This window comes from Drosophila suzukii, chromosome 3 (assembly GCF_043229965.1).
Source record: "Drosophila suzukii chromosome 3, CBGP_Dsuzu_IsoJpt1.0, whole genome shotgun sequence".
Taxonomy (NCBI): domain Eukaryota; kingdom Metazoa; phylum Arthropoda; class Insecta; order Diptera; family Drosophilidae; genus Drosophila; species Drosophila suzukii.
In genome coordinates, this window is record NC_092082.1 from 84,676,602 (window position 1) to 84,688,095 (window position 11,494).

The window sequence follows — 11,494 nt, forward strand, 5'->3', positions numbered from 1 at the left end:
TCCCCAGTTTCCTTTGACATCCGCCGGCGAGTGTAAATCATATTAACTTAAATGTACCATAAAACAAACCAACGAGCCCATGTGGATTGGGTAGGCTTGATTCGAAATGCTGAACTGGAGTGCGTGCCCAGGACACTTATCCTTCGGGCCACACACATGGGCTTAGGAGCTTGCCACATTCTTTTGCAATTGTACTCCGTAGCGGAAAATGCTTTTCAATATATCAAAGGGAGCGGGAATATAAATAACATTCTGGGGCGAAACGGCTAATGAAGAAGTCGACTAAGCAATGCCCTATGTCTAGAAAAGTTTATAAAAAATACTTTAATAAAAAGCTTATAAATTTAAAACTCCATAATTATTTTAAACCTTTTTCTTTACGAAATATCATATCAAATATCAATTGAAAGGGTTTAAACGTTTATGGGCTATGTGTGGAAAACCTAATGTCTTATCATTACTTATTTAATCTTAAAAAAATATTCAATCTATTGAAAAATACTTTACAGATTACAGTAGATCTTTCCATTTTATATTTATAACTTAATTGTATTTTTACGTATCATACCGTGTATTTAATGTACCCTGTTAATGCATTTACTGAAGTATATAAAAATGCTACCCCAGTTAGCAGGCTCGGGAGAAGAATCTGTCGGCAAAATAGTATCTAGCTGAAATTCCTGGAAAAGCCAATTGGAGAAATTATCAGGGGGAAATTTGGAGCGGAAAGGGAGGGAAAGTGAAAAAGGGAAAGCAGAGCAGTAAAGAAGAGCCAGTCAAAGACGGCGAAATAAAGCAATTAAGCGGCTTACAAATGCCAGCCATTGCAGAACGAGTATCCGAGTGTGAGTATCTGAATATCCCAGGACCAAGAACACAGATACACCCACGCACACACACATATGGAGGGCACAGACAGTTGGTGCAAACAACTCTGACAAGACTGAAATGAGAATGAAGAAAACATCAGAAAATTAATTTACATGTGCGATTCATCAATCAGCCCCGGCCAGAATCCAAGACCAAGTCCAGTTGAAGATGCGCAGTCCTCCCTCTTTCTTTTTGGCCAAAAGTCATAAGCGGACATATGTGTGAGTGGCAGTGGACTGGTGTGCGTGAGAGTGTGCATGTGTGGTTGTGCAGCAGGCCGTGCGTTGATTGATGATAAATACTCCAGTCGGCGGACGGAAGGATCGCACTGGTCCGCTTGAGATAAAGCGTTCAAATGCGCCGCATATTAAATGATGCAACATGAAAAGTGAAAGGGGGGGTTTCTTTCGCGGCAGGGGGATATCAAGGGATAAAGGGCAGGTACACAGAAAAAATATAGGGGATACAAAATATTAACAAAGAACCAAAAGTATCTCTGAATTAACATTTTGATTATACTAATTTAATAAGTTCCTAAGTTGTATCAAATAATTTAGTTCATTAAAATAAACTTTAAATAATTAATTTAAATATTAAACTGCTTACTTATAAATTAATTAGTTGTCAAAATAAATATATCACTTTATTAACATCAAAACATTTATAAAATATTTAATTTTTTCTTCTCCACAATAGAGAATAATATTTCTCTGAGTGCATCTGATGCGAGCCTCTGTTTATTTTATTATTATGTAATGCTTTATCCCCATTTCCCACACCGTAACCTTTTGGCAATCGTTATAAATGACCATTTGCGTGGGTCCTTCGGCTAGTTCCCATTTTTATTCCCGTTTATACCCACCCTTTTGCCCATTCAGTGGCCCCTCGTCCTTGTCAGGCTTTTTGTATTGTTTGCCAGCGATAACATTTATGCCATTACATAAATATATAAATAAATCAGTATTAGTTGAACTTCAGTTTGTCGCTATACAAGGCTTAGTGTATGCCATTGTGTGGGTAACTACGTTGTGGTGGTGTGTGTGAAAATATTTAATATTTCATTGTGTTTTTGGGGTTGGCAAGAAATATTATGTGGCTCGCATTTTCCGCCATCGGCTATTGGTTTATGTACATAAATTAATTGTGGGTCAAGCGGGTGTTATTTTTGGGGGGAGTTTTGGGAATAGAAAATTAAAGTTGGGCTAAATTTACTGCCATTGAAATGTGGAATTTTACACATAATAAAACAAAATGAGTATAACAAATCATGAAAAATTTAGGGTAATAAAAAGAACATCTTATTACACTAGGCATTAATAAGGCAGTCAATTTGCTTTCCATTTAAGGGGTTCATATGTAAATAACCTTAGGCACCACAGAAATATAAACAATGTGAATTTATTTAATTCATTTTCTCATTTGTATAATGCGTCTGCCGAGTCGAACAATTTGCCACCGAAATACCCAAAGGACTCGTCTGCGAAGGTGTTGCGCCTTTGATGCTCCCCCTGCAGGTGACCCCCAACCCCTGAACCCCCCAAAGGTCACAGACATTTCAAGCGTTTTGTTGTCGCGACAATTTGCAGTTCGCTGGTCTTGTTGCTGGCATTGTTGTTTATAAGAGACGGCGCACCCAATTCAGCAATTCGCATGCATGCAGCGACCTCTGCGGAAAGGAAACCCCTGTCTGTACCCCATTTTCCATTTCCCATTTTCCTTTTTCCCCTCTTGCCCTTTTTCCCTTTTGAGTTCTCCTCTCTCTTCAGACGCTGTTGTTTGACGTGGTTTTTCAGCGATGTATTATTTCCTTTGCTTGTCAGCGACAGTTGGCGAATTTCAGCCACATTGGCATATGGGGAGTAAGTCCTTAGAGGTTTCAATTGAAAGAAAGGAACCCTACGCATTAGAATAACTGGGGTCTAACAATAAATAACACATAAAATATCACACTAAGAAATCAAAATGGATAAAACAGATTTAGCAAGTTAAATTATAATAACAAAATTATTATGGTAATAACTTTGGTCATAAAATCATTTCATTCATTGTAATTAACATATTAATATAGCAATATTGTAACTCTAAGAGAAATGTTTTGTATTATAAATTACTTTAAATATGTGCCCTTTTTGTTTGTCGTTAGTTATTGTTTAATATTTCATTAATGAAATGTGCATCTATTAGTCTGCCATTAGTAGCTAAAAGTGCATATAAAATCACACTTAAAAATACTATTTTAATTTTATGCAATTGATATGTCCTGAAATGTATAAAAATGATTAACCAGTTTGTTTTCAGTGTAAAGCCGTATCGTTTCTCGCATTTGCATGGCCCTCCCTCGCAACTCCCCCAAACCGTGTTCCATTCATAAATTCAGTGTTCTTGCCATCGCTTCGGGGCTCCTAATAATAGTCACCCTCACCGCAGTGCCACCTGTACCGGCGGCAGCCCCTATATGCGCCCCACTGTGCTGCATGCGAGGCGGTACAACAAGTTAATTACGGAGGCATGCAACTCGCAGTTGCCGCCATAAATTGTGCGGGCTTCGGGGACCAACTTGATGTGCACCGTTTAATGAGTGTGCAAATGTTGGCCAGGAAGGCGGGATAAATTAAATGGGGGTTGGGGTTGCACCCCTTCTGGAGGTGTGTCCTTAAAGTTTCCTGCTAGCAAAACTATTCGATTGACAAAGTTATGCAGATTCTTGCTCAACTTAAATTGTTAAACTCTTCACGGCAAGAACTCTTCTCGACTGGAGCACTTTTCGTAGAAGTTTGGAGCTCCAGCGATACAGATTCTTGTCGAAAGAATTTGCGCACGGGAAATATTCATATATTTTGGGGCTATCGATTGGGGAGCTCATTAAAAGGGGATTCCTAGAGTAATTAAATATTTTATTATTTTAAAGTACTACAGGTTCAAATACAGTTCAAGAGTGTTGCCTGAGTCCTTTAAAAATAAATTGTATATGAAAAGTACAAGTTAATCTGATATAAATCTGTCTTTTAAACATTAAAGTGTAGTTTACTTAGTTTATATTTCGCAAAGGCCTTTTCCTTACTCCCTTGTTCTTCTATTAATTGCGTATACGCACAGTTGGCCCATCGCCCGAGGAGCTTTTAATCCTGCCACGTGGCAGCCTTCGGGCTTCCAACTCGTCCAACTCGTGAGGTGTTCAAATCCGGACAGCAGCCGGGGCATAGGAATTGAATAATTTAAACGGATAGATTACGGCCAGCATTTAGAGCAGGGAAGAAGGAGTAGGGATGCCATAGCTCTTGGGTCATAACTATAAGCTATTGCCTGCCCCCGGCTGCTGAATATTCATTAGGTATTCGGCAAATTACTTGCAAGCATGCAATACAATAAAAAAAGGAAGTGCAACAAGGCCGCAATAAACGAGCTAGGGAAATTAGCGTAAAATCCAACCGAAACTGAACCGTAAACAAAAACTCAACTCGCAGACCCGCATTTACTATATACACCATACATATAGGGGGCAAAAAGTTGCGAGTGTTTGTCATGTGCCAACACTTCCAACTGCTTTGGTTTTTTGTGTGCTGAAGGGGGAGAATTTCAGGGGTAGAGCAGACTAATTTGCGCATAATTAAATATAAATTGTATGCGTCATTGTTTGTTTTGCAACAAGCATTGGGCGTAAATATATTAAAGAAATTGCTGCTCTGCCAGCACGTTACGTATACGCCATGTATGCCGCGGCGTAAATGCACTTTTGCATTGTGTTTTGTTGCACTTGGAGACTTTTTGTGCTTTTCGTCGTTGTATTTTGTGTTTTTTGTCGTCGTTTTTGCCACCGGCAAGTGACAGGTTGCAGCCAAAGGCAGCAGATGAGGGACAAGTGGGTGGCTGAGGATTCGAGTTTAAGCAGGAATTGCAACGTTTTGGCAACAGCACAAAGAAAATGTAATTATTTACGCTCTTGAGCAGACGACGGCGACAACAACTTCCTGCCCCTTAACCCCCAACCCTTAACCCCCTACCCCCCATTCTGTTGTTGTCGCGTCAACAGCAATTTATTTGAGTGTGAAAAAGATGAATTAATTTTACAGCATTGTGCAGCACAATTAAAAATTATTTGCTCTCGGCCCCCGCCTCGTTTCGCTTCGCATTTGGGCCCAATGTCAGAACTGGCCCGGAGCTTAATTGCTGCAAAGTTGTTGTGGCTTAGCCGGCTGGGCGTGGCAGTGGGCGTGGCACCCCCTTGAGGGGGTGCTCTTTGGGGTACTTGGCAGTGCCATTGTCTACACAGGAATTATTTTCACAATATAAATCGATTTGATTTATATTTAATTAAATTAACCGAGCATCGTTTAAGTCCATGGAGTCATAGAAAAGGGCAAATAGAACTACATTTTACGCTCATGAGCTAGAAAAAACGTATTATAGTTCGTTAATATGGTAAAAAAATCTAACAATAAACTAAAAATGAGCTTAAAATAATATAATTCAGAAATTGATTTACAGAACCTCTTCAATATATTGATCCTTCCCAAAATGATTAAATTCCCTATATTATTATCACTTTGATATGTATTTTTGAACATATAGAAATGCCAATTGCATTTTTTAATACATATTTAACATTATTCAATGGTAAAAATTAAATTGATCCTTCCCGTTTTGATTAAAAAATAAAATTATTACCACTTTGACATGTATTTCCAAACAAAGAAAAATCCAATGTTGCGTTTTTCAATATCAATTTAACATTGTTCAAAGCTAAAAATTATATCATTGCTTAGAAATGTCTAGAAATGTTTTCCCCAGTGTGGACAATAATTTGTCCTGCAGCAATTTATGTTTTCGGCCTGGTCCACCGATTCGGGTTTCAGCTTTTTTCGGGCCCCCTTCTTCCCTCTCTTTCTAGCCCCTGTTGCCGTCTTGCTTGCTCTTCCATTGTTTTGGCCTTTGTTTGTGGTTGATGATGAGAAAAGTTTTTGCCTGGCAGGCAGGCAGGCAGCTGAAGTGTTGGCGACGTTGACGGCGAATGTTGGGCATGTTTTATGCATTTTCTTATGACTTTACTTTTGGCGTAGATTTGTGCGTGGACCAAACCCCTCCAAAACCCCAGACCCCCCCCCCCCCCCCCCCCCCCCCCAATCCGCCGGCCAGAGAGTGTGAATTATTATGTACATTTCAAATGTGCAACAACAATAACGAGGAACAACTAAAAGCAATGCCGTAAATTTGTTTTCCTGGCAAGTGGACAAAGACCTCGGGGACAGAGTGAGTCCTGGCCAAGTAGGACGAAGGAGGTGGGGCAGGGTCTGTCAGTCAGGAGATGTACTCGCACATATAAAAACTATGACCTGCTTACGCGATGCTGTAAAGTTTTTCCGGTAGGCGTTCCCCCTCGAACATTTGTCATTTTGGCCAGCCAAAATGAACCCTCGAAGGGCGGGGCAAATAACTTAATTAAAGTAAATGTGTTGCGGGACATAAGAAGTTGTAATTAGTTGGGCGTGGCTTTGAACAATATTTACCATCAAGTTGGACCATAACTCTCGAAGAAGGAGGGGCATTTTCGGGAGAGAAAATACATTATGCAGACGAAAATTGAAGTACTAATAGAAATACGATTAAAATGGAGTTTTAATAACAATAATGTTTAACTCAGCAAATACAATAAAATATTTTTATAACAAAATTAATGGTAGGTTCTTTATGTTATAATATTATATAACACTTTTTTGAGGACTCATTTTTATTTTTTCCCACATTCTTTAAATAGGTCGAATTAATAATAACACATTTTTTAAATTTTTCCAAGGATTTTATTTTTTAATTTGATAAAATTGCCTCTGCAGCCTCCTTGCAGCTGAGTAGATGATGAGTGCCAAGTAATTTATTTCCCTCGCCAACTGTCTGATATTTCTTGGTAGCACTGCAGATTATCCTTTTGTTTTTCCCCTACTTCCTTTTTTTTTACGTTTTTCTTGTTGTCTGCTCGAGTTGACTTCCTTTGCACTTTGGAAAGAAGTTTTGAAAAACAGGATTTAACAACGGAAAATTACATTTAGCACAGGACGCGACATGCTGCCTCTTCCTGTTTCCTTCAAGAAAAAAAAAGGAAATACGGGAAAGCGCAACAAATGGTGGAGGAAAGGGGAGGGGGAGGGGAAATGGGCCTGGTCAAGGAGGCATGAATAAATGAAATGCGCTAACTTTGCTGGCCTCAAACAAAGGAGAACTAAACGCGGATGTAAACGTGCACTTTCCCCATCCCGCTGCCCAAAAAGTTTCCCCATGGGAAGTGTAGAAATAAAAACTTGAAATTCACTTCCGTTTCCGGCCAAGGCTGATTGAGCTCTTTAATAATGCATTCGGGCCCTGCCGCTATTTGCAAAAATGTTAATTGACAACGAGAATCCCGAGGACCTTAGCTCGCAAAAATCTCAATGCCGCTGTGGAAAGACTGTTGCTGTTAATAGTTTTCAAAACTTCTCAAAACTAATGAATCAAGCATGACGCGCACACTCACACTCACACACATTAACCCCTAAATGACGTCATAAAAACATTGTCTAGGGCCAGGATGTCGCTTTTGGGACTCATATCCAGGCATTACAACATTGTAAAACATGAAAATGTTATCATTATAAAGTAGAAAAACGTCGCGAAAGGGGCGGAAAATTCCAGCTTATGTTGTGTGGGTGGTTTCTATTTATGGAAACAGATTCGGTCATGAATAAGCACAAAATTCCTTTCCATTTTCTTTGAGCAGACAACTTCCGTGAACTCAAAGATGTGTTCGATAGGCGTGGGAAGTAACTTTAAAATTCATTAAACTTGCTTACATATATGTCAAGTCATTAGTTTCACATTACCCATAATGTTTACAAGCTGGTGTTTAAGTACAAATGGTCGACAAGATCCTATTCCTAATTACTATATATAATAAAAAGGAATAAATAAAATGAATCGGAATATGTTTGCTTGGACTGTCAGAGTTATACATTTTTTCTTATTTTCCCAAAAAAATCTCTTTAAATGAAATTTTAAAAGAAACCATTCGGCAATTAACTAAAATGTCTTTTAAATCTGCAAGTCATTATAAAATTTCGGTAAATAAATTTCGGTAATAATGTCAACCTATGTAGTGGCATCATTGTGTGCTGTAACTGGAGTTACCTTTTTTATATTCGGTGCTCTTGTCCAACAACATGTATCATATAGAAAAATAAAATCTGTCATGCTTACTGATCCCTATGTCTACCAATGCCGAAAGCATATTTTTAACGCTGTAAGTTGTCATATTTTCTAACGATGAAATAATTAGAGTTTCACTATTTTAGTTATCTTTTCTTGGGCGTGTGACTAAAGGTTCCATAATAAATAATGCGAAAGGGAAGTCGATAGTCACTGGAGAACAAAACAAACAATTTTCCGAACGGCAAGATAGCGTATCCATTTTCGATCAATTTATACTTTGGAGTCGGACAAGGGCGTATAAAGCAGTGAGTCCAAATTAAAATGGAACGAGAATCGATTGTGACTCAAGGTTATTTAAGATCATGTACATGACATTTTCCGTCGGACAAGAAGGCTATCCACATGAGGAAATCGCTCACGTAGCTGGAATTATGAAGTATGGCTTTCCGGGAATGGATGAAATACATGTCTACAAGAATTTTATTCTTTCATACGATCGTCGTAATCGTATTGCCCACTGGGTATGTGAACACGTTAAAGACGAGTGTTTAAGAATGAGGGATCTGAAGACGTTGCATAAACCGAATGAATACCTAGCGGATAATACCATACCACCCATGTTTAGTGCTAATATGCGGGACTTTAGAAACAGCGATTGGGTCGGAGGTCATTTGGCCTCCCCCCAAAACTACAAATGCGATATACTACGATTTATGGAAGCCTATAAATTTCCCAACATAGTACCCATCAACAGGGGACTGAAAAATCACATTTGGCTTCGCTTGGAGAACTATGTTAGGGAAATGGCTTTAAAATTTGGTTCAGTCTATGTCTACACCGGTCCTCTGTTTATGCCCCAAAGGATTACTTTCCGAAACTGGTCTATACGACATCATGTAATGGGCATGAACACGGTAGCTGTTCCTACACATTTTTTTAAAGTCATTATAAGGGACGATGGTGAAGATGGTGATTTACCATTAATGGAGGGCTTTGTGGTGCCAAATGCTGATGTCGACAAGGAAATGGATCTGCGATCATTTCTATGTGATGTTCATGATATTGAGCACTTTGCGGGGCTCAAATTTTGTGATGGCCATCAGCGAGACCCAGTAGATCTGCCTGTTAATGCGCCTTCCATGACCGATCTTCGAGGATCGGATTAGTTATGGGAGATGAACATAAGTACCTGCCTTATAAGGCCCATCTAATATAGCATTTAAATCTAAATTCACATTTTACTCCACTGGAATTTAATAAAGAAGACTGTTTTTTTTTATAAATCTATTTTGATAATTAACTACGGTCTATTATTTTAAAATGTATGATACCCATTTCTTGAAATAGAAGATTAGTATTTCAGTTTCTTAAGTAAAAACTTGATAGGCCTACCTTAAGACAAGTTTCTCTTCAAAAATATTTTAATAAAATTAAGAAAATCCTAACATGTATTTTTAAAAATTATCTACTTTATGCAAATAAATGCAAAAGTTTCTCAGTGTGTTGTGTACATCTTGGCCCTTAACGTCAACGCTAAACGTTATTTCACACGCCTCCTGTTTTACAAAGCAATCCGCCCCCATTTCCCATTCACAAGCTCCCCAGTTGTTGCTTTTGCTTTGCTTTTGCTGTGCTAAGCAAAACAAATGAGTTAAAGGGTTTTTACTTGCTAACTGGTAGCGCCACCCCGTCGCCAAGCAGCCAAGCAGCCAAACCACCAACTCATTGTGCATGGTCTGGTGGGCAGCTCCTGGCCCCTTGGCTTTACTATATGGAGGAGAACCCAGTAGAACCCAGAGTAGAACCCAGTAGAACCCGGCATAATGGCCCCAACATAATGTGCACATTAGTGTTCGCACATTTATAGATGTGTCTATGTGTGTGCTGCATGTTTACGGCTGTCTCTGTGTGCGCGTAAAGGATGTGCGGCCCAAGGAGGTGGCAGGAGTGAAAAAATCACTGAAAATATGTGGCAGCGAATCACGGCACATGTGCAACAGCAACAGTAACAGCATAAGCTTCCACAGCATCCGCAGCATTTGTGAGCTAATGACATTATAAACATGAAAACTCCATTAATATTTTTTTTTTGCTGTTGATTATGATGTTGGTGCTACTTTTTATGGTCGGTGTTACTCCTTTTTTCCAGATGTTGCTGCTACCGCTGCTGCAATGCCGCCAACACAAATTTTCACACTTTTAGTCTGATTTTCCATTTCTTGTTTGTTTTTTTTTCTATTTTATTTTTGTGGGTTACAACATAAGCATATGAATAGGCCAGGGATTGAGCAGGAGGGGAAAGCGCCATCATTTCTCACACTTTCCTTTCGGTTTTTCCATAATTTATTTGATTTATTTGCACGCACCGCACGCGGCTGCTGACAAGTAACTTGCACAAGTAACTTGGGCTCCATCGCCCATTTTCCACTGCCATCGGGCTGAGGAAAGCTCTAAAAGTATTTTGATGCTTGACAATTTTTTCAAATTAAAGAACAGCAAAAAAAAGGGCAGCTTCTTGCCTGTGCTTCTTAACTCACTTACAGGTGGGCCAGGTCCTTGCGGCCAGTTGGGTGTGGGTGGCAGGATGGTTTCCACCCACATTCCTGCCCCACTTGCCCCATCATGCGAGGCAAAGTGTGCTGCATACGAGATGCCAGCTTTTGCGGAAGCTTGTGGGCCATTGGCCGAGAATGTGATCAACATCGGCGGCTTCCCAGATTATGGTCTACTTTATGGCTACACAAATTTGATAAAGCTGCAGTCTGGCCTTATTGCAAAACCTGAAAAATATTTCAATCAGAGCGAATTACCAGGAGGAAGGAAATGTTTTACCTGAAACTAACTTTAATAGGTATTTCAAATATGTTTGTTGAGATTTTCAAAGGAAATAAAGTAATTTGTTTATCATATCATATCATATCATCTATTCGTTGAATTGTGATTATAAAAAAGAATATAACCCAGTGGCTTGGATTATTAATAACATTTATTGTAGGGCATAGCTTAATAATTCTTTAAACACCTAAGTCCATTAATATTTTTAAACTTTGAAGTCATATAAAACTCGACAATTGATTTTAAGAGCTTTGCTAAACTCAAAAACTATTTTTCTTTGACCGAAGTATATTCGGCCATTGCATTTTTATTGTCGGTGGGCCGAAAGGAAATTTCATTGGCGTTTTCATTTAATTTTTATTGCAATTCTGCGCAGCTCCTTTCAGTCTGCGAGACTGTTCCATCCTTTTCTAGTGCACATGCAATAAGTTGCACTCCATTAAGCGGTTTTTAATATAAAAATCCTGGCAGGAAAAGCCGGCAATCGTCGGAGATCTTTGGGCTGAAAGCAGTTACATTTTCATTGGGGGTATTTTCATTTCTGTTTTTACAAAGGAAGCCCTTAGCAGAGAAACTGCCTTGGCGTCGTCGATAATGGCAATTGAGTGTTGCATTC

At 39.0% G+C, this 11,494-nt stretch overlaps 1 protein-coding gene across 3 annotated transcripts; it reads left to right on the forward strand.

The window, feature by feature from the left end:
- The first annotated feature begins 828 nt into the window (after positions 1-828).
- Tengl4 (Testis EndoG-Like 4) lies at positions 829-9,326 on the forward strand. 3 transcript variants are annotated; one of them, XM_017076266.4, is made up of 3 exons: positions 7,833-8,134; positions 8,187-8,348; positions 8,403-9,326. In XM_017076266.4, exons 1-3 carry the CDS (start codon positions 7,976-7,978, stop codon positions 9,207-9,209), a joined length of 1,128 nt encoding a protein of 375 aa, XP_016931755.3. In that variant the 5' UTR covers positions 7,833-7,975; the 3' UTR covers positions 9,210-9,326. The 3 variants fall into 3 exon arrangements, with proteins under 3 accessions (XP_065722112.1, XP_016931755.3, XP_016931757.2); XM_065866040.2 differs by lacking the exon at positions 7,833-8,134 and adding an exon at positions 829-845 and having other exon boundaries at positions 8,187-9,326; XM_017076268.4 differs by having other exon boundaries at positions 8,004-8,134; positions 8,215-9,326.
- Positions 9,327-11,494: the final 2,168 nt, after the last annotated feature.